This window comes from Anguilla rostrata, chromosome 6, assembly GCF_018555375.3.
Source record: "Anguilla rostrata isolate EN2019 chromosome 6, ASM1855537v3, whole genome shotgun sequence".
Lineage (NCBI taxonomy): Eukaryota > Metazoa > Chordata > Actinopteri > Anguilliformes > Anguillidae > Anguilla > Anguilla rostrata.
In genome coordinates this window covers 12,346,069-12,370,938 of record NC_057938.1, presented here as the reverse complement: position 1 = coordinate 12,370,938, position 24,870 = coordinate 12,346,069, and the positions used below count along the sequence as shown (strand labels likewise).

The 24,870-nt window shown below is 41.1% G+C and overlaps 4 protein-coding genes across 10 annotated transcripts; 1 reads left to right on the top strand and 3 right to left on the bottom strand.

Moving 5' to 3' along the window:
* Positions 1 to 21: 21 nt before the first annotated feature.
* On the bottom strand, positions 22 to 5,123 carry tada1 (transcriptional adaptor 1). Of its 2 annotated transcripts, XM_064338423.1 has the most exons (9): positions 4,890 to 5,123; positions 4,667 to 4,780; positions 3,796 to 3,887; positions 3,233 to 3,298; positions 2,992 to 3,089; positions 2,537 to 2,752; positions 1,941 to 2,092; positions 1,445 to 1,601; positions 22 to 1,032 (listed from the first exon to the last, which is right to left on the bottom strand). In XM_064338423.1, the coding sequence occupies exons 2-9, from the start codon at positions 4,738 to 4,740 to the stop codon at positions 880 to 882; spliced, it is 1,008 nt and encodes a 335-aa protein (XP_064194493.1). In that variant the 5' UTR covers positions 4,741 to 4,780; positions 4,890 to 5,123; the 3' UTR covers positions 22 to 879. The 2 variants fall into 2 exon arrangements, with proteins under 2 accessions (XP_064194493.1, XP_064194492.1); XM_064338422.1 differs by lacking the exon at positions 4,890 to 5,123 and having other exon boundaries at positions 4,667 to 4,883.
* A 1,477-nt stretch (positions 5,124 to 6,600) lies between these two features.
* Positions 6,601 to 10,581, top strand: LOC135256546 (leucine-rich repeat-containing protein 52-like). The gene is made up of 2 exons (XM_064338424.1): positions 6,601 to 7,539; positions 9,720 to 10,581. The coding sequence occupies exons 1-2, from the start codon at positions 6,891 to 6,893 to the stop codon at positions 10,019 to 10,021; spliced, it is 951 nt and encodes a 316-aa protein (XP_064194494.1). The 5' UTR covers positions 6,601 to 6,890; the 3' UTR covers positions 10,022 to 10,581.
* Positions 10,582 to 11,177: 596 nt separating this feature from the next.
* On the bottom strand, positions 11,178 to 17,042 carry LOC135256542 (cytochrome P450 2J2-like). Of its 4 annotated transcripts, none has more exons than XM_064338415.1 (9): positions 16,747 to 17,042; positions 15,773 to 15,950; positions 15,002 to 15,151; positions 14,132 to 14,292; positions 13,598 to 13,774; positions 13,255 to 13,396; positions 12,859 to 13,046; positions 12,331 to 12,472; positions 11,178 to 12,168 (listed from the first exon to the last, which is right to left on the bottom strand). In XM_064338415.1, the coding sequence occupies exons 1-9, from the start codon at positions 16,999 to 17,001 to the stop codon at positions 11,993 to 11,995; spliced, it is 1,569 nt and encodes a 522-aa protein (XP_064194485.1). In that variant the 5' UTR covers positions 17,002 to 17,042; the 3' UTR covers positions 11,178 to 11,992. The 4 variants fall into 4 exon arrangements, with proteins under 4 accessions (XP_064194485.1, XP_064194486.1, XP_064194487.1 ...); XM_064338416.1 differs by having other exon boundaries at positions 15,773 to 15,935; positions 16,747 to 17,041; XM_064338417.1 differs by having other exon boundaries at positions 15,773 to 15,906; positions 16,747 to 17,041.
* A 1,160-nt stretch (positions 17,043 to 18,202) lies between these two features.
* czib (CXXC motif containing zinc binding protein) lies at positions 18,203 to 23,421 on the bottom strand. 3 transcript variants are annotated; one of them, XR_010330452.1, is made up of 9 exons: positions 23,364 to 23,421; positions 22,512 to 22,595; positions 21,654 to 21,710; positions 20,732 to 20,813; positions 20,537 to 20,568; positions 20,115 to 20,192; positions 19,789 to 19,887; positions 19,611 to 19,676; positions 19,103 to 19,173 (listed from the first exon to the last, which is right to left on the bottom strand). XR_010330452.1 is itself a non-coding variant. In XM_064338425.1 (8 exons), exons 1-8 carry the CDS (start codon positions 23,385 to 23,387, stop codon positions 19,096 to 19,098), a joined length of 501 nt encoding a protein of 166 aa, XP_064194495.1. In that variant the 5' UTR covers positions 23,388 to 23,402; the 3' UTR covers positions 18,203 to 19,095. The 3 variants fall into 3 exon arrangements, 2 of the variants coding, with proteins under 2 accessions (XP_064194495.1, XP_064194496.1); XM_064338425.1 differs by lacking the exon at positions 19,789 to 19,887 and having other exon boundaries at positions 18,203 to 19,173; positions 23,364 to 23,402; XM_064338426.1 differs by lacking the exons at positions 19,789 to 19,887; positions 23,364 to 23,421 and adding an exon at positions 22,688 to 22,843 and having other exon boundaries at positions 18,203 to 19,173.
* Between the last annotated feature and the right edge of the window lie 1,449 nt (positions 23,422 to 24,870).

Sequence of the window (24,870 nt, the reverse complement as noted above, 5' to 3'; positions counted from 1 at the left end):
TTTTTCTTTCGGTACGCACCCTTAGTGAGCACGTCATCAAATTTGGGTGTGCTCAAAAGGTTATTCTTTGACTTCCTAGCCTGAAAGACAGAAAGCCTACATTTTGTTATTCTGCATATTTTTTATTTTATAGGCTACCACTGTTATTGTACTCAGATTTGCATATAAAATTTACATTTTCTGGGTGAGGTCAAAGAGCATCTGAAAGGATTTGGTACTTGTGAGAAAAATATCCTATAAGAGCATCCATGACGAGACATCTTTAAAAGAGCTACTTTGAACATGACCCATGGAAGCCAGCATAAGCACTGTGATACACCAGCAATGGTCCTGCTAAACAGAGAAAATAGAAAAGAAAACGGACAAAGAGAACTCAAAAATGCTTCCCCTATGAAGTGTTTCCCTTGTGAACACACACCTATAACAGGAGTTTCAAGGAGATCCCCCCCCAGTTCTGAATCTGGCTATACCCAACTGTGCGCTCTTCAGTCCACTAGAGGAGCCCTCACCGCCTGTTCAATTCCCACAGAGGAGGCAGGATTACCTCAGATGACGTTCATAATCTGTAGCATGTGCTCAGCCAAAATCATTTCAGCCATGCACGCCTCCCTGGAATACACAAAAGTCCCCAGTCTCTATAGCTGGGAGTGGCGGGCAGCAAAATCGCCACACGGTGGCGCTGTTCCCAGGGTGATGTGCATCCGGTGGAAGTGTTAAAGTGTAAACGCGTTGCTGGGTCCCACAGGTGGAGGCGGGCTGGGTGTGAAACAAGTTCTCTCAGTCAGTATCTTAGACCCCCACAGCCGTGCTCAGGAGATCAAAGGCTTTTTTGTTCAGTAGATCTGTGAGCCTTCCTTGTTGGGCAGGTGATGGCTGTGTTCAGTAGATGAGTAGGCCCTCCTTGTTGGCGAGGTGCTGGCGGTGTACCTGGTCCTGCTCCAGCTCCTCGTGGCTGGGGTGCCAGAGTCTGGCCAGGATGCGCTCGATGCTGAGGGCGTAAACAGTGTGCGAGGGAACTACTCGCCGATGTACCTGCCAATGACAAGACCCACATATCAAAACCTGTCAACAGCAAAGACTTACACAGACATGCCAGAGACACAAAGACTTGATATCCATACAGAACTGCACTGCTTATGCATATTACACAAGCACGGCAAACTGAGTCTCCTAATTGCAAAGAGAACATACTTTACCTGTAGAGCCTGTAACAAGGGTGTTATGTGGCTTACCTGTAGAGCCTGTAGCATGTGTGTTATGTGGTTTACCTGTAGAGCCTATAGCATGTGTGTTATGTGGTTTACCTGTAGAGCCTATAGCATGTGTGTTATGTGGTTTACCTGTACAGCCAATAGCAGGTGTGTAATGTGGCTTACCTGTAGAGCCTAAAGCAGGAGCGTCATGTTTACCTGTAGAGCTGTAGAGCAGGTGTGTTATGGGTTACCTGTAGGGCCTCCAGCAGATCGGCAATGCTGATGGGGGGCAGTGGGGCAGGGAGGGAGTGACCACAGCACGCCAGCAGGAGCGCGGCCTGCTGCTCGGCCTCGTCAGGGGACACCTGGGGGGGCGGGCCAGCCGGGAGAGACGCACTGGGAGGTGGACTGGTGGGAGAAGGGGCAGGGGGGCGTAGACATACAACTGAATTGCGCTGGGATACTGGACAGCTGAACAATCCAATACAGAAATTAAACTAAATTACATATGAAATGTTACAATTTACATTAAAATAAAAAAATTTTCTGTATGAATTTACTGAATTGTTTTATATGTGTATAGCTGTGTTTACTACATGCGTTTAGGCATACATGTTATTTTATGTTTTCTTTGTTTTGCTGTAAAGTGTTTTGAGACCTATGTTGGTGATAATGCACTTTAAATAAGAGAAACTTTGACTTTGAATTGTGTAAATTTGTTTGGGGGGTTGGGGGGGGAATCCTCACCACTCTGTGACGGCGTGGTAAGCCGCTACGCTGTTCTTCAGGTAGGGCTGAGGCGTGATGTCACTGCCGAAGGCGTAGGGGAAGAGCCCATCCCGCAGGCGGTAGGCCTTCCTGCGGGAGATGACCGCTGTCAGGACGTCCTTTAGGTGAACCTGCGTTGGGGGAGTGGCCACATGTATTAGAGAGGAGAGGAGCCGTTTGACTGACAGCACCCACATCAACATCCTCTTCTGTGACAGGCTGACAGTAAGCTACGCTATATCTGGGTACTATAGTTTTAGAGATATGAATATGGTTGACAATATTAAACTGAATACAAGTCAAGAACAAACAGGTGGGGTAGTCCCTGTAAAAAGATAATTGTTCAGTTCGGAGTTATAATACTTCTGTTGTCACCAAAAATGTGTCTTGCCAGTGACAACAGTAAATTGACATTGAGAAAATGATAAATAACTCATCTCCCTTGCTTTTCTATGACAATTTACATCTCCATGGCGTATACCAGCATGCTAAAAGCATTCTCGCGGTGCTGAATACTCACCTCCACAGCATATACCGACATGCTGAATTTGTTCTTTGCGGTGTTGAAAGCTTACCTCCACAGCGTAGACCAGCATGCTCACAGCGTCCTCGTTGACGTTGTCCAGGCCCAGCTCAAAGGCGGTCACCATGGTACGGGCCTCTAGCTGGCCACGCGTGGGAAGGAGCAGGGTGTGGGCGCTCAGGCGTAGCTCCTCCTCCTCACCAAGCCCCGCCTCACGGGGGCTGAAGGGCTGGGCCGCACTTAGGGGGTTCTGGGCCTGGAAGCGGTGCTGAGGGGAACCGATGGGTGGGGGGTCTGGGTCATGCAAACTTCCACACCCACGGCCAGGACCATGAACCAACATTGATAGTTTAAGACTGTTACAGGTATGAAGAGGATACCTACCACTGACATAGATATACAGTGTGTTTACAGGTAACAGCATTGGATACATAAATCTCGGGAAATCTACCCTTTTATTAGAGAGGAATGTTAAACAACTGAGTTACATGGTGCCCAAAAACTCACATCAAACTTCTGTCTGACAGAGGAGAACTTCTTCTTCCCTTTTGGTTTGCCAGGTTTTGAGGCAGAGCCTCCTGCCCACTGTAGGGATCCAGCACCCTCTAGAGGATGTACAGAAACCATGCAAGTCAGCAATGAACTGCTTCAATAAACCAATCATGTAAATTAAATATTTATACATCTGCCACTCCGGGCATGCAGCAAACAAAACCAGCCCTAAATAAACCAATGAAGGGAGACCTACCTGGTGCAGACACTATTATCTGGCAACGTGTAAGAATGGCCAGCAAGAAGTCATTATGAACGTGCACTGTGGAGAGAAGCCAAAATAAAGCCACCGATCAGCTACAGGGACATAACACAGAGTTGAAGTACTTTCAGGATAGCAGGTAAGTTGAAGGTACAGTAAGGGGCTGAAGGAAAGCAAATCTTAAGGTCCAAAAACTCAGACAACACAGCAATATTACAAGAAAGATTATAGTTTGTACTAAATCAGCTTTATGTCTGTAACTAAGAGGATTTTCATCATTTAACAAGCACGTATTACAGGCTTGTATTACCAGAGATGGAGGTTACTGTCCTGAATGAATCAATTCCTTACGAGGTTGGAATCCACAGGAAATTGCGAGCACAAGCTAGCTTATGCAATATTATGTCTCGTCACTGAATGAAATGAGAGCAGATGCTAGCTGCTGCAATATTACATGCCGTTAGAGATATTACAAGATTTTTTTAACCTATTGAGAGTATATATAGAGAGAGTCGGCATAGCTAAACTGACTAATGCCCATTAATGAACTCATTCACCATTGTCCTGTGCGAGGAGTCGCCTTGCCTCGATATCAAACTCCTCCTTGCTGATCTTCTGTTTGAACCATAGTTTTAGGTTTGCCCAGTACCTGCAAAACACAAAGTTACATGAGCATTCTCAAGACATAAGATATTCACATAGTTGTGTGAAGTTACCATCAACATTGCCCGGAATATTGTATGAACAAGGCAACCATAAGCCAAGACCACTACCGTCATTTTTATGCATAAAATAATTTTCTAGCGGCCTCACAACAAAGTATCTTGACATATCAACATTCTCTGCCACGGAATTCAAAAGCTTCTCTGCAAAAACACTTATTTTGCATGCTCCGTAAGTGCATGTTCGGATGATTTCCCCAGATATTTGGAGTCATGATCTCTGAAGCAGAATGAGAAGGTGCCTACTATGATACACATTTGCACAATATTAACCAATATCTGTCACAGTGTATGATATGCTTAGCTTGTGTTTTTATGAGCTACTTGGAGAGGCTAGGACAACTCAGCAAGCGAACTGTAACAATATACCCAGTTAAAGAATTTAAATGAGCCCTGTGTTAAACAGCCCGAGCTAGCCTGGTTGAGCATCAACCTAGCATGCTAAGTTAGCGAGCATGCGGTCTCAGCCAATTTGCGGGAACCAGCGGCTGTCTAGCGGATTTGTAGATAAGAAACTCCCTGGCTTCTACGGCCTGAACCAGCTACCTGGCTAGCCAATCAACTTAGAGAGCAAGATGCATCAATTTTGAGCTACAATTTGAGATGCTAGGTTACATGTTATTGGCAGGACTATAACCAGGCAATGTTAACTTGTCAGCGTGTGCCTAATATTTGTATTATTAATATTATTAAGTACTTTACTTACTGTTTCACATTATCCCCAATGGCCTCTGTTAAGTTCTTCTTGGCAACTTCGAGTTCGCTAACATGGGCTGCCATTTCGATTGTCCTTAATTCTGTTGTCACTGCATTACATTTTCTAGAAGGTCACAAATAGAGGTACTGACGCATGCTGCAAATATATGTTAATGCTAACTTATATAGTTGTAAGCGAGGGATGCGTTTCAAACAGAGACTGTAAAAAATACTGGGCACACTCCAACAAGCAGCTTCGTAGATCCCCTCCTGCAGTCGGCACTGCTATCCGCTAACAAGTGCCCGGCAAGGCACCTGTGCTGGATAATGTAGTGCGTTAAGTAGCACAAATCAAAATATTACACTGACTATACGTAGTTATGTACTAATCTTCATAAGCCCCTCATTTATTAAAGTTGTTTTATTTATATTTTGAAGAGTTTCCGAAATTTCCATAAGGCACGTGATACAGGGGACCAATCAGCTGTGGCACATTCAAAAGACAGTCATTTAATTAGCAGTTTATGCACACGACACGATTTTTTCACCATTAGAGGGAAACCACAGCTTGATCAGGGCGCTGGAATACAAATTATTTTTGTCTTGTGCCAATTAGAGGGTATCCGACGATTTAGTCGTCTGCAATTCGTGTATGCCTAATGCATGGGAGGCATTTGAGTTGGTAGACTGTCATAAATGTGGCTTAATTTACAACATTTTTGTGAAGTGCTGTTTTACTGTACAGAGCTAGCCTCTCTACATGTCTTAGTGTCCAGTACAATCACAACTCTGTCAATCCCTCTGTATCTGTCTGACTGTTTTTTTTTTTTTTTTTTACATCTTATTGTAATTTTAAAATCCTATGCTTGTAAAAACATGTTGCCAACCATTTCAATTGAGTTGATGAGCATTCTCATATCTCAAACAAAAGATTGCGGGTGGGAGTGTAAAGTAAAAATGGTTATCGAGCCAGAAAGGATACGAAAACTCAACGTCATACTCAGTGCCAGTCTCAGAGCCAGCGTCAGTGACGGCATCATTTGCGGTATCAGTCTCGGTATCAGTGAATCAGGAGTAAGTCACACCTTGCAACATGTGACAGATGCAACTATGGAAGTTAAAACTTTTTTCTTTCTTTCTTTTTTTACATATCATTTATCTCAAATCTGACAAATGTCTAAAACCTTCCCTTCCTCCTAGAAGGTGCATTCCATGGAAGCAAAGAACTCTACTGTCAGAGCACTCAAATAAATGGTTCTCTATAGTATGTTAGTGTGTTCACAAATCGTTGGCAATATATATGGTTTGTATTTGGAGAGAGAGAAAGAATGAGATAGACATGGGGGAAGGGGTGAAGCACTGTCAAACTTTTGTAAAACGGGCAGAATACATATTTTTTATTGTAATGTATTGTAAGTTGTAACAGAAACTCCTTTGGTCAACTGAGCACCTGCAGTCTACCTGCACCAGTCTTCTGGTACAATGGCTTGAATTACTACCCGACTTGTATTAATATTGCACATGCTCAGTAATGGTTATGAGACCATTCATCCTCAACTCAATTTTGTCCCACAGTGTACATGTGAAGCTTTAACAAAGAATAACTTATCGATATTACATCTTGACAAAGTACATTATTACCAAATGATTTCAGCCATCCCCACAGGAGATACAGACTATGATGCAAGGGCACATGCCAGCGTGCTGTATACGCTGACAGGTGACACTGCCATTAAATAATAAAGGGTGTAGCTGCCCTTCCTGGCCACCACCTCACCATTGCCCCTCCCCTTGCAAGCTGAGAGGCTGGAGGTCACCCTGGAAGGAAAGTTACACTGATGAGTCTGATCTCCACAATTTATTTTGCATTAGCTCAGCCTGTTTCTCTAACCAGGGGTCTCTCTCTCTCTCTCTCTCTCTCTCTCTCTCTCTCTCTCTCTCTCTCGCACACACACATGCAAGCATGCACACACATTAGCCCAGACAAGGGCCCTGGTGGACAACACCACGCAATAACTCCGTGGTCCTACAATTTTTCTGAAACTTCCAGATGTAAATTCAGTAAACTGAATTAGGCTAAACTAAGTTCCCCGGACGGGCATAAGTGGGGAACTTGACATTACACTAATTTGTCCGAACAACAGTAGTCTATCGGCTTTAGACGAGGTCAGTTTCACGGAGTGACTGTTTTGTGGCACTGATCCCACGGCGTTAATGAAGACTTCGAAAGAATCATGCGCTTTTCCCGTGGTCGCAGCGCGCAGTCACTGTGGCTCGTATTTCTGCGAGCATTTGTCATGGGGGCTGCACCGACCCCTGCTTTAACCGCGGAGTGCCCAAACCGATGTTCTTGCGACAACCAGCTTGCGGTTCAGTGCGTGGGTCAGGACCTAACTTACTTTCCTCCGGATTTTCCACTCGCCACCAGGCAGCTTCTCCTTTCCAACAACCGTATTGCGGAGTTGCCGGCGGTAATACTCAACTACTTGTCCGACTTGGTGTTTCTAGACTGCAGTAACAACACTCTCTCTGAGATCTCAGAATCTACCTTTGGAAACCTCCGCAAACTGGCTTACCTGGATCTCTCCTTCAACGCCCTGGCACAAATCGATGGAAGGACGTTCGGACCATTGGTAAGTCTTGTGATGCTCAAGTTGACGGACAACCTTGGACTGTCCGAGATCCACCCTGACGCCTTGTCGGAGAACACAGCGCTACAGGTACTAGACGTCAGCCGGAACAACCTGACGTCTCTCAACATCAGCTCCCTCATCTTGCTACCATCCCTCCGCTCCATCGCCCTCAGCGGGAATCCCTGGCGCTGCGATTGTGACACCGAGGACCTTTGTCTGTGGATGCAGATCGAAGGGTCCAGGTTTCAAGGTGATCTACGCTCTTTGGTTCTTTTTCGTCTCTTCACTCCTCTTTAGTTGAGTGTGATTTCTATACGCTCTGCTTCTGGATTTTTAATTGTGCGCATCTAGGCTGGGCTACTCCTGAGTACCCTACAGAGCCAGTAAAGGACTCTATGAACCTTGTAAGTAGCCTACTGTCTATGCAAAAATGTTGTTTGAAGGTGTTGTTATGACGAGTGAGTGTTTTGCTATTCGGTTTATTTCAAAATCTTGATAAGCTACTGAAATAACCTAATACAAATGTGTTCCTATCTCAGTGCTATAAATAATTTTACTATTAATTTCAACATATTTAAAGACGTATATTTCAGTTTGAGAGGAGGCCTGTGACTGCGGCGTTCTGAAGCTTTGCACTGAGCATGATTTGCATTAACTATAGGCCTAATCAATGTAGGGTGAATACTGGTAAAGTGGGACACTTTCTGATAACTTACCTTCTGCGTCATTTTAAATTATGATCCAAAAGTCTTAGCCCCTCACATCATACTAAATAGCGTAAGAGCTCTACTATACTATACAGAAGAAAAAAGAAAGAAACATTAAACACAGGATGGATGACTCTTCCTCAAACACACATTGACCCAAAACCTTTATTGGCAAACTGGGACACTTAAAACACATTCAATTGTTATTCAAGTGTAGGCCTAATTAATTAAATACACAATAATAATACAAACAATAATAATAATAAACATCACTTTTTTTAAAGGAGGGGTGCAGGTACAGCAGATTCACCCCCTTCCCACCCCCTCCCTCGCCCACCCACAATATTTTATATTGGGTTTAATTTATTTCATTTAAATTTAAAAAAGAGGAACCTTCATGAACATCTCTTCTTATAATTAATTTCACACATCAATTTCATTTCTGCTTTTTGTACGGTAGGTTAGTCTACACGTCAATACAGCCAGTGCAAGTGAATGCCTCCCGGTCTTCAATGAGGCCATTCTCCTCGCCACATGTCTCATGGAACCAGTTCTCGCAAACAATGCACATAATCCAATCCTCAGTCTTTTTGGGACCATTTTCATCACCATATCTGGCTTTGCAAGTATTGCAAATGTCCTGGCCATCCAAGCTTGTACCCCCCATCTTCCTTGTTTTTTCTTTTTTTCTTTTTTTGGAAGGCTTTTTTTGTTTTTTTGAGGCAATGTATGAACATGTGGTAAATGGCAATCTAAATCTTCCGTATCACATAATAATAATAATAATAACAATAATAATAATAATAATAATAATGTGACATAGGCTACACAGTACTCTGGGCGACTGTGCCCCAAGTGCCTTCTCTCATAGTTAAACCAATGGCGGTTGTTTTGCAAATATATAAATATATTCCTCACGGTTTTAGCATCCCTATTGACTCCCTCTGGAGTTCTTTCCACCCCTGTTTCTTGCCCTAAAAGAAGATTTATCATATAAACCCAGAAATAAGGCAAAGCTGCAGATGCACTGAGAGCCTGTTTGAAAAACAAATTGCCGTTGAAAGTTAATGGAGCGTAGTTCAGATTACACTGATTGATAGTGCTGAAATGAGAAGCTGAGGTGTTCAGACGGTGGTTAATCTTTCCATTTATTTATTCATTCAGCAGGGGCCTTCTGTTAGTTTTTAATGAAGAGTTCTAGGGACATCAGTTGCATAAGACACATGTTTGTCCCTGCTGGGAGTTTGCTTATGTGCCATTTACCAACTATTTGATACACAGCTGAACTTGAGTGTCAGAGGGAGAAGATAAGGAGTTGAGTGTCAACAGCATAGCAATGATATGCCGCGAGCAGAGATGACTGGACCAAGTGATTTGGAGTTAAGAACAAAGAGCTAAGGACCAAGCACTAGGACTGAGTCCTATGGGGCATGGTCAAGAGGGAGTGGGGGTTAACTAGACCTCCTTCCAGGCCGCCTGGTAGGATCTACAAGCAAGATATGAAGTGATCATTGTGAGGGCTGAGCCTCAAGGGATGAGAGAAGGATGTAGCTGTATAACTTCTTGCACATCTTGGGTGTCTAAAAAGAAAGCTGTGTAAATTTTGGCTTCTCTCATCACATGACCTGCGATAAAAGTGTTCTCGTCCTTTATTTTGACCCCACACTGGATGTCCCCAACATTCTTTGTTGTAATGAGGTGTGTTTCTCCTTGTGTGTATCAGACGAGGGGAAGACGGTGTGCCAGGGGCCCCCGGACATGGAAGGCCGGTGGCTGTCGGAAGTGGGCATGCAGTTGCGGACGGATTGCCACCAGAGACTGGGCTACCAGGATTATATCTTCCTCACTTCTGTTGGTTTCCTCATCTTCTCTGCTGGCACGGTGTCGGCCTGGGTGATGGGTGTGCTTATGGTTCTGTACGAGCGCTACAACAAGAATGCCAATGGGCATGAGGATGAGGATGAGGAGGAGGGAGGAGTCACTCACGGCAATGGGGACCTCAGTAAGCCTGGCGTGAAGGTGTGAAGGCGTGTTCTGTGGTCTGGAAGTGTGGTCGCCGACACGACAGGGTGAATACACATGTATTCACCCTGTTGACATGCAGAGGCACCAGGAGCTGGATAACAGCGAGCTTTAGTGTCTATAGGCAGGTTATTGCTGTTGAAGTGTGCTTTAGTGTTTGATAAATTAGGAAAAGCAAACCACGGTGTAAGACCCTCTACTAAGAAACGATCACTGGATTAGGTGTGGGTATATCCCTATGGTGCACTCTAAAAGGTAATATTTCTGGCTGGTCAGCACTGGGTCTGAAAATGAACTTTCAGAAACATGTGGATGTGAGATTAAGGCCTTAAAGGTTGTACAGTATATATCATTAGAAAAAAGTGAAGCTTTAACCAATTTTACACCTTAATAAATAAATAAAATAAATCTATTTACTAATGAACATTTGTGAAGGGGTAGTGGCTGTGTTGTATTTCATTGAAGGAACAGCACAACTGGAGTTTTCATTAAAATAAGGTCTTGTCCAGAGAAGTAACTTACATTAAGTTAATATATTTTGCAATGCATTGTGAAAGTCAATAAATGCAGCCTAACATGTGTTTATTTTGTTCTTTCCAGTACGGGACAATCATCACCATATCTCCTCAGCTTGTCTAGATGGTTAGTGCTGAGCAGAGACTGCTCTTATGCATTGGTGTTAGGTGTAGAACTTAAATTAAAAGTTTTTTTTTTTTTTGAGGAGTGAGGAGAAGGGTGAATACGGTACAGAATGAATGCTGGCCACTGAATGTGTGATTGGTCTGAAGCACAAAGCTCTGAGTAAAACAGATGAAGAAACACAAAGGCAGTTACCTTACTCTTAGTTCACCACAGAGGCACCCAGATGCCAAATGATCCCACCACTGACTGCACATGTCCCAGGTGTGTAATATACCCGCTAGACATCCAGTGTAAGGCAGGGTATTTAATACTCCAGAAGCCTCAGTAGTGAATTATTGGGAGGGAGGTTTCTCTTGGTCAGGCCTTTTTGCAGGGCCTAGGATTCCATAGCTCAATCCTGAACCTGAATCCTGATCCTGAATCAATTGAACACAATTGAAGCCATAATATGACAAAATGGGTAAATATCATAAAACGGAATACAATTTTACTGTTTAAAAAGGTTCCGAATCACTAATTCCAAGAAAGGCATCAGTTGTTTGGCTTTTCTTGTATTTCATTTTTACAAACACTGGAATAACAGACATATCTTTGATAAATGAAATAAGGTCAAACTCTTCAATTATTTCTATAGAAATTGTCTTCTATTTTTTGCACAATTGCATACTACCAGAAACTTTTAAGTTGGCTTATTTTTACTTTTTTTAATCGATCATATATTTTATCAGATACAGCCTTGTGGTTAAATATGAATTTTTTCAAGACTGTCCTGGTCCTAGCAAGATCCAGTAGAATAAGTACAATACAGATAGATATGCATACAATTATAAAAGCTAATACAAATCATTGAACCTGCTCATACAGTATCGTTATACTGACACATCCCTCAGTTGTATAAGGACTGAGGTCTGGTTCTGATTCAATATATGGGCTGAAGGCCTGATTCTGATTTATATGGGCTAAAGGCCTGGTTCTGATTCAGTATAAGACCTGAAGGCCTAGTTTTGGTTCAGTGTATGGGCTGAAAGCCTGGTTATGGTTCAGTATATGGTCTGAAGGCCTTGTTCTGATTCGGTATATGGGCTGAAGGCCTAGTTTTGGTTCAGTATATGGGCTGAAGGCCTTGTTCTGATTCGGTATATGGGCTGATGGCCTGGTTATGGTTCAGTATATGGGTTGAAGGCCTTGTTCTGATACGGTATATGGACTGAAGGCCTGGTTCTGATACGGTATATGGACTGAAGGCCTGGTTCTGATTCAGTATATGGGCTGAAGACCTGGTTCTGGATGGGAATCTAAGTTAAAGGAATAGAATCCTTTGTGTGATGTCAGTCAGCGAGGGCTGGCACAGATTTTGAAGGGGAGTGGAGCCTGGGTGCCCCCACCATCTGTATTAAGACTAGGCTCCACCCCCTGGGGAGGGGAGAAGCTGAATTTTTGAAGTAAACTGGTGAAGAATAGGAATAGCTCCATCCGTGCCAGCTGCTCTCCCAGACACACCCTCTTTCCTGAGGAGAGTCAGACAACATGTATTGCACTTATTTCATAATGTCCATCATGCTTATACATGTCAGTCATCCTTGTAAAAAAGAAAATAAGAGATGTCCTTGTGTTAAAAATTGAATGTATAATTAATTGATCAAAACTGGAATTTCAACTGTAATTCCTACCTGCTGAGAAGGGCAAGAAGGCATCCTTTCTCACTAAGTTTCCCTCCGAGTCCAGGAAGTGTCCAGGGTTAAAGGTGTCAGGTGTTTCCCACTCATTCTCGTCAAATAACACTGAAGTTAAGTTCACCAACAATGAAGTACCCTACACACGAAGATACAAAATGCCAGAAACAGCTTGTTGGTTCCTAATTTCAAGCCATTTAATACTAAAAAGTATACTATTATTTTATAAAGATTCATAAAACTGCTAAATAAAATTTACCAGTAAAAAAATTTATATATGAATTATTATAAATGCTGAAAATGGTCCTTATAGCTGTGGTGATGAAAGCAATGTGCAGTAGTACAAAGTACAAAGTGTGTGTAGCAAGTGCAGTCACTATTTAATTTGACTAATATGAATGTCAATATAAACAGGAAATTATTTTTTCCACACACACCCACTGACGCGCATCAACCATCCCACCATGCACCAGTGAGTCATGGCCCACAGCTTTGGAAGCACCATTATGTTTCATCGTATCCCACCTTTGGGATGAAGTACCCGCCCAGAGAGGTGTCACAGGTGGCCATGCGGGGAACTCCAAGAGGGAGGATGTTGCCCATCCTCTGCACCTCATGGATCACAGCGTTGGAGTAGGGCATGTCAGCCCTGTCTGCCATGCAGGGTGGGCGTGACGGACCAACCACTTGGTCTATCTCAGCCTGCACCTTCTCTGTAGATGAAACAAGCTGGCTATCTTTATATCTTGAAAACAGTAACCACTATTTTAGCAAAAAAAAAGCATAAATTACATTATGTGTAATTACATCACAGAAGGCTCTCCAAAAGTGTGATTTTCCCTGAGTCCTTTGCACACAGTATATCTCGTGTATCATGTTTGTCATAACTGGGCTCGCTACCACAGACCCATGGCCATTTACCCTGTATGTCTGGGTACTTGATCATGAATAGCAGACCCCAGCGCAGGGTGGTAAAAGTGGTCTCACTGCCAGCTATAAGCAAGTCCAGAGCACAGAGGGCCATGTTTGTATGGTTAAAGCCAGCAGCCGGATCATCAGTATTCTGCCATGGAAAGGAGAGGAGACAAAATTAGTTATTTACTTCAGGGACACACCGTGGTAAGACTGTGGCTATGATACGATCCATCAACTGACATGATAACAAATGAAGAGGAAGTACAGTAAGTGAACCAGATGCTGAACCAAAGGTTCTATTTCATTTTACATAAGACCCATAAGCCAAGTTCTGCTGCGCTGCTGTTACTTTCTCAATCTCTGCAAGGTAGGAGTCAATGTAATCTTGCGGGGTAGAGGAGTCCATCTCCTCCTTACGCCTCTCCAGGTCCTCCATCACAAAGTCTGAGAGCACTCTGTAGTGACTGAAGATCCTATTGTGAGGCCCAGGTAGCATCTTCATCAGTTTAGGGAATGTTCCATAGAGCTGAAAAAAGAACATTCATCTTATTATCCTGTGAAGCGGTCCATCTGTCCATCTTGATAAAAGAGGTTTGCAATACTCAGGATAAGCCCTTCCAGTGATTGTAACTTATTTTGTATATTTATTTCTACTTCTTATTTCCAACTACCCACTTGAACCATTGCTAGTCTATGCTCACCTGAATAAAGGAAGGGAACTGCAGTGATTAAATTAGATTACATATGCAATTTAGCATTCCAAATCGGGACACAATGGAAGAATTAGGTAAAAAATTAGTCAGAAATCAATGGTTATATTTTAAAGATTCTCAGTATACTATAGCCATTTAAATAATGTGCAATGGTGTAAATGTTTTTATACCAGAGCCCATATGGTCCCTTGCAGATACATAACTTCAGACAGCAACTTCAGCAAAGTTTGGAACTGGTGGTTGGTGTAGTCAAACCTGTGTCCAAATATTAAGATGCAGATGACATTGGAGACAGCTTGGTTGAATAAATTGTGGGGGTCGAAAGGATTACCTGAGAGAAGATTTGGACAGTTAAATAAATAAAACAAGGACCGCTGATCACTTATAAAAACTAGCCCTAGACTCTAGACCCTGTGGAATGCATTTATTTTATTGGACAACCTAACCACTATGACCCATGATTTTTAGCTGATATTCCTAACCATTTATGTAGCTAGGTATTAGCTGAGGGTAAAGTACAGAAAGTGTCCAAATTATTAACGTATTAATTGTATTCATGTATTAAAATAATTGACAATGGTATTGCAGTGTAACTAAATACACAAGGTGTATGTGATTGCAACAGAGATTCATGTTCAGTTTCACATTGTCTCATAAATTGTGTGAATAAACAAATGGTTAGCTTGGATTTCTATTAACAGAGTTCCAGATACAGTAGCTGTGAGTTTTGGGGTTGGGGTATCTGTTTAAGTACACCAACCACACAACAATGTTGCATATTGGCTAAATTGTGACTGCTAATGAAACTGTGTTCTTATGCACTAATTTCTGAAGTAACTGGATTTATTTACTCCTCAATAGCTAATCTAACTAAATATTAATAACCATAGTCATTATTTGTCCATATCATCAATAGCATAATTATGCAAAACCACTAGTACAGCTCCCAAACAGCTAAACTGTATTGTGTGCATCCAAAATCAATGGTAAAATGTCAAATCTTTGGGCTAAAATCCTTTTTTCAGACACTAGTTCTGCACCTTTCTGAAGCTCTATCTCTTCTTGGACAAATTTGCTTTCCTCAAGGATGAATGACTCCAGGGACTGCTTCCCCATTCCAAAGTTCCTGAGAGTAGAGAGCGCAAACCTCCTCTGTCTCTTCCACAGGTGGCCATTGCTCAAAAACAGGCCTGGAAAGAGTTACCACAGAATCACTTTTCATACAGGCCAAGCTCTATTGCCACATTCCTAGTATGAAGCTATGACACTAGCAGACTGTAACCTGAAGTTTATAGCACTGGAACCCAACTGGCCTCCACCAGTAAAGTTCACTAGGCATCTTTAGGCCACAGTTGCATTAGTTCCCCCCAACAACACATCAGGCATGCACAGGTAGCAGCTGATAATGGGAGATGACTGTCATCTCTCCAAGAGACCACCTCTTGCCTGTAGTACACAGGGTGGCCTGCAGGGTGTAAAACACTCACTGGCTGATGGGCAAATCTACAGTGCCCTCTACTGGGGGATATTAGCAGAGCAGTAGCTCTACAGGTTTAAAAGGCGATCTGGAGAGGAAAAAGTTTTGAAAGATAGAACAAATAATAAACATGGACTTTCTTTTGATCTATAATGGATTGCAGACAATTTTTCATAAGTTTCTTGCTTTGAATGCCAAAAGTGATTTCTGTTCATATTATAAAGGTATCACAGCCAGACCAACAGACACAAAGTACAAGCACGTGTTACACATTTTTAAGCATCTAAAAATGTCAAGTTAGTACAATGTGATAGACATCAGTGGAGACACTTGCCATTTCCAGAGTAGATTCTGTCTGTGACTGCATGTGAAGGCCGTGACACAAAGCAGTCCGCCTGACTGACCAGGGCCTCCTTCACCATTTTGTAGCCGACCACACACACCATTGTCTCTCCACCCAGATTGATACTGTGGACATTACCAAAGACTTTGGCCACCTGCAGAGAATGACACTGATTTTCTAAATAGACCCCACATGCATATAAGTACTATTACATTAAACTGGAATGGAGTGAGGCCACTAATTTTCGTGGTTGTGGATTATCCATCCCATTATCTGTATATGCACAGCCAAATCTAAGCGAAGGCACATTTTCAATCCCAAAAATTCACTGTCATAGGGCAACACAGCGCAACAGTGAAAATCATTAACATTTACTTCTGTCATATTCAAACTACTTCCTTGATAGACACCGTTATTAACACTTACAGACTTGAATGTGACTCGGAAAAACTTACAATATAAGATGTCACATACATTCACAAAGCACTTTGCTTACTGTATGTTTTAAGTACCTTACATTTTAGCGCGCATACTTAAACAATACGTAACAAGTTGAAGCTAGCTACTTACGATTTGTTATTCTGCCGTGTTTTAACAGAATGCCAAATAAAGTGACACCCCCGCCACCAGAGCCACCTGACAACAGTGGACCCGCTGCACGGGAACATTTCGTGTAACTTTCAATCTACACGCTAGCATGGCTATTTACAGTATAATAATTAATTCTACATGGACAGAATTATTACGAAATGGATCAGGGATTAGAACTCCACAAAGAAAAAATACATTTAGAAAAAACGTTTTTTTCAGGAAAGCCTTCCGTTACAATCTATGGTTTTATCTAACTCATATTAACACTTTTCCAGCCAGGTACGGATATGTCGAGCGTTCAGCTAGGTTATACATGTTTTGAATAACACATCAACACTATACAACAACTGTGCTCGGCAGTCGTATGAGCTCACCTTGATCAGGTAAACGTGTGGTAGTTTCGCATCCAAACTGAAAATGCTTCCCACGAACGGCAGACCCCGCGGCCCTGGGGGAAAGTTGGAGGGTTTCCTGTTCTTGAGAACATCTGTGATTAGTAGAAAGACGAAAAGGAAGAGCAACAGTCCCTTTACATCAAACTCACTTAGTGAGTATAACTGCCACATGATTAAGATTAGCCACAGGTCCAAATAACAATCGGCAATTCGGCAAAGAGTCGCAGTAAACATTAATCCTACCCTCCCGTATAGGGGTTTCCTATGAGGCGGTCCCAACCAGAGACTGTAAAAAAGGCGGTCCCAACTGAGGAATTTGAACTTTATGTACGAGGCACAAATACTGTGCATAAAAGGTAACCAGACTAACGACCGTACGTTTCCAAAGTGATTATTCAGTTCACAAACTATGTTTTAAATCATTTAAAGGCTCTTGCAAGTCCAGACTATTGAGCAAAATGCACGCAGGTTTTCATTTGAAAATACCTTGTTTTACTTATGATTATTTTTTTTACCTTTTCTCTCCTTTACACTCTCAATAACAGTAGCCTAAACTGGTGAGAGTCAGCTATTCTTACCAAATTTGGCAGGGTGTTTGGTTGGCTGAACTCTTGCTTCACTTAAAATACTGCACAGAGACTGGCCACCTGGTATTTTTATTGTAGGTTCAACAGGAACAGTGTATATTGTTCTATAATTTGATAGATTTATTCAAAAGACAAAACAACATAATTATCATAATGTACCATACATGAAAATCTGTTCTTCACAAATGTTTTTTTTTTTCATTGGTTCTGTAATCAGGCACTGTTGATGATTTCCATTGTTTGGTATAGCATTTGTGGTAGCTGCAAGTGATTTGATTGGTCATTCTTATAAATAACATGTTGTGCTGCTGTTTGCTGTATATGGTTTGATTGGTTATTATTATTGATTAGCAGTCATCATGTATAGCAGGTGTGGTTTCTGTGAGAGAGATCAGCGATTAAACACACGGATGTGGAAATTCTTAGTGGACAGCATGACCCCACCCTGCAACTCCAGACTAGGTTCCTCCCCTGTCGATGCAGAGAAAGTGCAGTTTGGGAGGAGGGAGGTGAAGGTGATTTTTTTAGGACCAGTCTGCTTTATGACTTCCCAGCAGCAGGTAAAAAGCCACTTCTCACCATTCATCCATAACACTTTATATACCTGTAAGGTGAGGGAAATACCACTGGGGTACAGTGTAAACTTTTTGTAAGCCTTTGCTTACACTGTCATTCTCCCAAACCAATGTGAAAGCTACTTTTCAAATGACAAAAAGATTAAGCCCTCTAAGAATTTTCTCAAAAAGGTCTTCAATTACTGTGCTTCTTTCCCTCCTGATACCATTGTCCAAAGGGATTTCCACATCAAATGCAACAGCAGAAAGAAGAGTAATTATACAGGTACCAAATCACCATTTGAAGACAGTTTTTTATTTGGAAGAATGAGATTAACTTGCATTTTATATTATACCGCCATGCATATGTGACTGACAATGAAGTGAGAGACATCCAAAACAGTAACAGAATGTTTCCATAATGAGTGGTTATATTTTGTTATGCCCAGACCATGTCCAAATTTGGGATTTATCGGTCTATATATGTATCATGGATTTTTATGAGAAAAATATAAATACAAATTTTCATATTTTGCCAAAATATTTTTAAAGTTGAAAAGCCATTTGGAAATTTCTTCTACAGACCAACTGGGATATCAAGCAGGTAGATACATATTCAGTAAGAGGCTATTATCAGTATCATCTCTAGCCATGTCACAAGAATGGAAGACATCAGACCTCTCAGAGTGTTTCAATAATGGAAAATTCATGTAACAAATTAAGTAATGCCATAGGGATAAGACTACAATTTGTGGTCGGGATTTTGTATGTCATTAAAATTAGAGAAAGTTAATTCAGGCACATTTCTTCTGTACTAATTTACACCTTCCAAAGTGCTGCACAAGGAGTACGATACTGTAACTGTCAGAAATGCCTATGGTCACTTATAACTCCTGCTGAAGATGAAAAAACATGGATATCTTTCAGATATCAGCAGACAAGACAATTACACTGGACATTTTCCTCTCAAGTTTTATTGACAGCAGAGGCGCTACACCTCACAGTCATTCAGTTCTATTCCGTTCCGTTCCTTTCCATGTATGACAAGAGGGATGGGACGTCATGAATCTCATTTACCAACACTGCCATTTTGAATCTGGAGCAATTCAAAGCCAGTGCTTCAGTGTCTTCAAGGTCCGGCAACTCACTGGAGCATCAGCCACAGTCTTTATAGAGTTTACATCAGCTCAGCACTTGATGAACTGATGAGTGACTTCATAGATGCCAACTGATTCGTTGATTTTCTCATCATAGTCGGTCCAGTCCTAAAACAAAAAGGTGCCAGTTTTTATGAACATGAGCAGCTTTGCAGTGCCACAGTGCAGCAATCACAACCTTTTTAGAAAACATGATAACAAAAATAAAAAGGTCTGACTGGAATTTGCATGTTATTCTACTTTGTGTTATACTGACTGAAAAATGATTAATACCATTATATAGGTGTATCAGCGCATGCTCGTATCCTCTTCAGAACTTTTCGGCTATTTAAAATATCAAGCCCCAAATTAGTACTGGGGAGTGCAGTTTGTGATACCAGAAACAGGTAGAACTACACATGCTCTCAGCAGATCACTTGTGTGAAACAGCCACTGACGACACCAATGATTCGAGGTTAATAAAACAGCATGAGGGCAGTGGTAGAGGTAATGACTCATATTAATGGAAGTGAAAAAGAAGGAATGTTAATGGCATAAAGACTCACTCCTTCCAGTAGGTTGATTTCAGGGAACATAGTCCCGGATTCTGCTCCTTGGGCAGCAAATCCGGCCTGCAGCAGGAAAGTAAGATCCAAACGCCGCACAATCATAAACACACATCATTACATAGGCTGGAAGTCAGTTACACTATGCGTCATAAGATCCTAACACTGATGTACTGACCCAAATGCTTCACCTTGTTGAAGGTGAAGGGTGGCAGTGTAGTATAATGGATGCAAAAACTTCAGTAAGTCGCTCTGGATAAGAGCATCTGGTAAATGCCTGTAATGTAATGTTGAGCCATTTATCAATTTGACAATATACAACAGGTGAATATTTATTGGCCCAAGAATTGAAATTTACTATGGAACTCTGAGTTCTATAGTAAAGCCTTACCTGGACTTTGAAAGCTAAACACTCAAGCTCGTGCACAACTACAGTGTTCAACACTGCTCCATTATAATGCTCCATTATAAAGTGTGCATAAACATATAGGAGAAAGGTTTCACCTGAGGTTGGAACGAGACTGGTTCCAGGCCTCGGCACTCAAACTGCACCATGGTCTTGAATCTGTCGCTGTCTTCTGCCTTCAGGGCAAACACAGCACACAATCCCAAGAAAGACATAAGATACTGATTACCAAGTGTTCCTACAGGGCTCAGGGGAGTATAAACACTCACTTATAAGATGTTGTCTTGTGTCTTGTATCACCAAGATGGACAAATGGATTCAGGTTATCAGATTACAGTTTGTAACACCCTTCCTGTGGGCAAACAGCTCAGACTAAACTGAAATAAGAAATAATGTATCTTGGACTGAAGTGAATGTCTTTTTAATATAAATGAGAGCAAAGACTGCATGATTCAAAATCATGCAAATAAATGTTCTCTGCTGATTGTAGATACCCAGATAAAACCATGCTGTGACTTACATTATATGGAGTGATGGTATCCCTTAGGATATCTATTCAAAAATGAAAATGCATATCAGTTTTTTTTTTTTTTGGCGGCAGTTCGACACACTGATTCATTAATGTCCAAATGAATACAGTGTCACATTTATCAGCGTAATGTAGGCCTAAGGACACAGTCACAAACACTTATTACAAGTCACTACAAGGACTGACCGATAGAGTTCTCTCTGGAGCACAGTTTACACTTCTGCACCATGCTGGCACTTCCTCTTCCACCTTTCAGAGGCACACTGTCCTGCAAAAACAAAAATGATTAATTAAATCTGCATGCATTCATTTTTAATGTATGTTGAATAGGTGGATATTCAACGAATCAGACAAAAATGCCTTTATCAGCGCCATGGAAAACAGTGGGTTTCCTCTAGTGTCAGAGAGGATCAGAAGAACTGGGTGTACATTTTGATCATCAAACTGCATTATTCCTCCTGCACACAATTGCAAGGTACCTGCGGACTGAAATCTATAAAGTCTATGACTGAAATGCTGCATTAAACAGAATTACAACAGAATTGTGTGCAGACTTCATTTGTTTATTCGAGAACTGCATCGCGTTTTATAAAATCTGGACTGGGGGAACAAAAGATTGTTGGTTTCTTCTTGGGTCAACAATGAAGCAAAATCACAGTGTAGCAGACAACGCCAGAACAGCTTCAATAATATTTTACCATAAATATGAAACAGTTCAGGTGGAATGGTACTTTTAAGCAGGACAGTAACTCAGTGGCACAGGCGCCTGCCCTGAAGCTGGTTGTGGTGGCTGTAAGTATGGCAGCATGTAGAAAAGCTTTTGGAACAGCATCATTTTCTTGTAAAGCTGCATTTCTTCAATATTTAAAGTCAAATAAAATTATATTTTGGCTTAAAGAAAAATGAGTAATGGACACGTATACATTTTATGTAGGCTAACCAAGAGCATAACAATTACGATCAGTGGCAGGCATAACATTGGCTACAATAATTTACGTTAAAAACATTTTTCAGATGTGGCAATGCTATCACAACAGGCCTAAATGTGTCTCCTTTAGCTGCGTAACAACGCAGAACGTGACAACGCAAAGTTCATAGATATTCTCACCATTAAGTTGATGTATTGCCATTTGTCCGGGATTTCCCCACAGTTTCCACATTTAAGCTGTACAAAGAATAAAAATAAGCCTAATTTATGAATAAAGAACGCACAGTGAAATATTTTTTTATGAGTCTTTTAGAAATTACTCACTATTAGGCTAGAACTTAAGGGCTAAAGCAGGGTACTGCACCAAAATAAAATAAAAATAAAAACTTGTGGCTAATACTACAAATTAAAACAATAACCAATATTTGGAATGCTGGATTGTCGATAACAATATTGTGATATGTGGGAAATAAATAAAAGGTTATTTTTCGTAGCTGTCAAAGTTGATACTGCATGCACCCAGGGCCAATACAATGCCATTCTCCACAAATTAGTTTCAAACTCATTTCAATTGAACTCTATTTCTTCCATTTTTGACGGCTTTGATATCTTAGCTCACATATTAGGCTATATTTTCAAAAATCACCTAATCTCCCCAAAAGGTTGCGCTTCTGCTTCAATATAAGTAGACAGCTAAACACCCCTGGGAGTAATCAAAAACGACCTACTTTACTAGCTGTACATACAGCAGCAGTCTACGTCGATTGCACGGAAAGCTGTTCAATCAAATAGCTGCTAGTGGGTAACATTAGGCCGAGTTAGTTTAGCACAAAAAATGGCTATATAACACTAGCTAGGTGGCAAACTAACTCACATTAGCAAATGGATCCCAACATGGATGCTAATCGACAACTTCGTTACATTAGCTATATGCGAAAAAACGTTGCACTGGCCACTTTCGTTAGGCTAGCTAGGTAGCCTACCTTAGCTTGCAAGTTAAATGACAAGACATTTGCTTGCAGAATTTGGCAAACTTACCTTCAAAAACCAGCGGAAGTCGTCCCCAACTGGTTGCAAGTTTGTGATATTCTCTAGTGTTGCTTTAAATTGCAACCCAAATTTCTGAACGACAAAATAAACAATCAGTTAGGTGCGATATTATGCTGCGTTGTAATATATCTGGTTAATTGTATACGTGACAGTAAATCACTTACCACCATCTTGGAATAATGCTGTCAAATCTATATCAGAGATTGCCTTCTATGGTGAACTGTCAGTAGGTTCACATACTCTTTGTAGCGCACTCTGCCGGAGATGTACCTCCTATGTATTCAAACTAATTTTTGGCTGGACCGCAACAGCGGGGCCAGCCCTGTCTGTGACTGACTGAGTGAGTGACTGATGAAGTTACACCATTGGTTGGCTGAGTTATGAAGTCACACCATTGGTCGGCCGAATCATATGTGTTAGGTCCAGCCATATGCTAGGTTTTAACGTGGTCTTGTTATACAGTCTATGATTCAAACTCTGTCCTGGCGACCCTCTGTGTATGTTAGTTTTAATTTCAGCGATCCTCAATTGCAATCCCAGAATTTCAACAAGCTGTTAATTTTTCTTAATGAGGTGGTTTTCATTTTTAGAGGGATTATGTCAGAAATCGCTGCATGCTATTACCATAGAAGCCCCATGTTAACATTGTGCTGTATTGCGAAGAGCTACATAAAGGAGGTAATGGAAATTTTAAACTGATCAAATTCAGGAATAAATGGGCTCATTATTAGGTTGTTGACTATGTGTTTAAGTAAATCATATTTTTCCCTTAAACTTAATAACACAATGCAGGTTTGGCTCGTTATAATTTGCTCTGCCTTTGAATTCTTCATTACTTACCAAATGGTTAGTTTTAGTGGCCATGTGTCCCCTTCACCAATTAGGAGCCTCTTGATTCCCATCAGTCTTTGACTTGGTAAAAAAAAATGGTTAAAAAAATGGTACCAGAAATAGTGACTTCAGAAGTGTTCCCACAGTAATGAAATGGACACCGATGAGGAAATTGTAAGGTTTGGTTCCTGTGGTTCTTGCCGCAGATGGCGCCTCGGTTTGTGTTCTGTAATTGTTATGGTTCCATTATCCAATATATTGCGTCTGTCCGGTTCCCCTCTGTGGCTTAGTCATCTGCCCCTGGTGTCTAGGTTCATTAAGTCTCCTCCACTCAGCGCTGAATCTTGCTTTGCTACCATCGTTGTTCGGACCGTGTCTGCGTTCCTACTGTTGTTGCTGCGTGCCTACTGCCTGTTCTGTTTGGTTATTGTTTCAATTTGAGGTTTGTTTAATTGCTAAGCTTTGTTCCCTTATTATTAAGTCTTTTCCCATTTGATTTTCATTTACTCGCGTTGGTCACCCGCACCCCGACGAATAGTAGTTAATATGTGAGCTTCCAATGCAAAATAACATATGTGTAATATGTTACACTTTTCTATAGACACTCCAGCTGTCACAAATGTTAATGTTAATCAATAAAATAATAAACAACAAAAGTAAATGTTCAATCTGAAGGCCATTTTCAAGTATTCTGCAAAACAAAAACAACCTGGGTGGAAATTAATTTTCAATTTTTATGTCACTCACTTTTAAATTTAACCCTCAGATGCAAATTCATGAATTGGCTGCAGGACCCATGGGATCATTGTTTTTTAAAATTATTTTATTAAATCACCCACACACACACACACACATACACACTGACACACCTCCTTATCTTTTACACAGGAAATATCTTGATGTATTCTTGTGGTTTGTGGCTTAGCTGCTGCTTGTACCCACAACTCCTCGTCTCTCTTCCCTCAGCAAAACACTATTGTAATTGAACTGAACAGTTTTTGCACAACTGTGTTTCAACGTGGGACGCGACACAGTGATGAAAACTCATTTAAGCTCATACAAAAAATGGTTGCACAAATCATCTTTATTATAAACAATAAATTCTTAAGTTAAGAATAGTAGATTCATCATTGACAAAACAGTGCTAAATAAATTTAAATTTTATATATTACCCTATTTGTTTTATACATAAATATGTCAATGACAAAACAATGGCATGCAATCATACCAATATGATAACCAAGCCATTACTTACGCTTGTTAAATGGATGACTTTTTAAATATCACCACAATGCTACCCCTTGTTTTCTACATTAGTCCATGTAACTTGAAGCTTGTTTCTACATCCATCCAAATGGCAGCCGACTTGTCATTCTATACTGGCTTATATACTGGAATGGTTGAATTATTGTACACCAACTAGGCATCTGCATAAATAAAAATAATCGCAATAAAGAAAATGCCAAGGATTTCCACACTGCATATACCAAAAACTTTTAGGGAGGGGTTTGTTGGA

Excerpts from the sequence above, each read along its gene's own strand:
- tada1 (XM_064338423.1), bottom strand. The coding sequence starts at position 4,740 with ATGGCAGCCCATGTTAGCGAACTCGAAGTTGCCAAGAAGAACTTAACA. Across the intron at positions 3,888-4,666 it reads ATTGGGGATAATGTGAAACA|GTACTGGGCAAACCTAAAAC; the intron begins GTAAGTAAAGTA and ends TGTGTTTTGCAG. Across the intron at positions 3,299-3,795 it reads ACTCCTCGCACAGGACAATG|TGCACGTTCATAATGACTTC; the intron begins GTGAATGAGTTC and ends TTCTCTCCACAG.
- LOC135256546 (XM_064338424.1), top strand. The coding sequence starts at position 6,891 with ATGCGCTTTTCCCGTGGTCGCAGCGCGCAGTCACTGTGGCTCGTATTT. Across the intron at positions 7,540-9,719 it reads CGAAGGGTCCAGGTTTCAAG|ACGAGGGGAAGACGGTGTGC; the intron begins GTGATCTACGCT and ends TGTGTGTATCAG.
- czib (XM_064338425.1), bottom strand. The coding sequence starts at position 23,387 with ATGGCCACTAAAACTAACCATTTG. Across the intron at positions 20,193-20,536 it reads ATACCATCACTCCATATAAT|GCAGAAGACAGCGACAGATT; the intron begins GTAAGTCACAGC and ends TTTGCCCTGAAG. Across the intron at positions 19,677-20,114 it reads CAGTCTCGTTCCAACCTCAG|GCCGGATTTGCTGCCCAAGG; the intron begins GTGAAACCTTTC and ends TTCCTGCTGCAG.
- LOC135256542 (XM_064338415.1), bottom strand. The coding sequence starts at position 17,001 with ATGTTTACTGCGACTCTTTGCCGAATTGCCGATTGTTATTTGGACCTG. Across the intron at positions 15,951-16,746 it reads CACACGTTTACCTGATCAAG|TGTCATTCTCTGCAGGTGGC; the intron begins GTGAGCTCATAC and ends TTAGAAAATCAG. Across the intron at positions 14,293-15,001 it reads AGAGATAGAGCTTCAGAAAG|GTAATCCTTTCGACCCCCAC; the intron begins GTGCAGAACTAG and ends ATCTTCTCTCAG.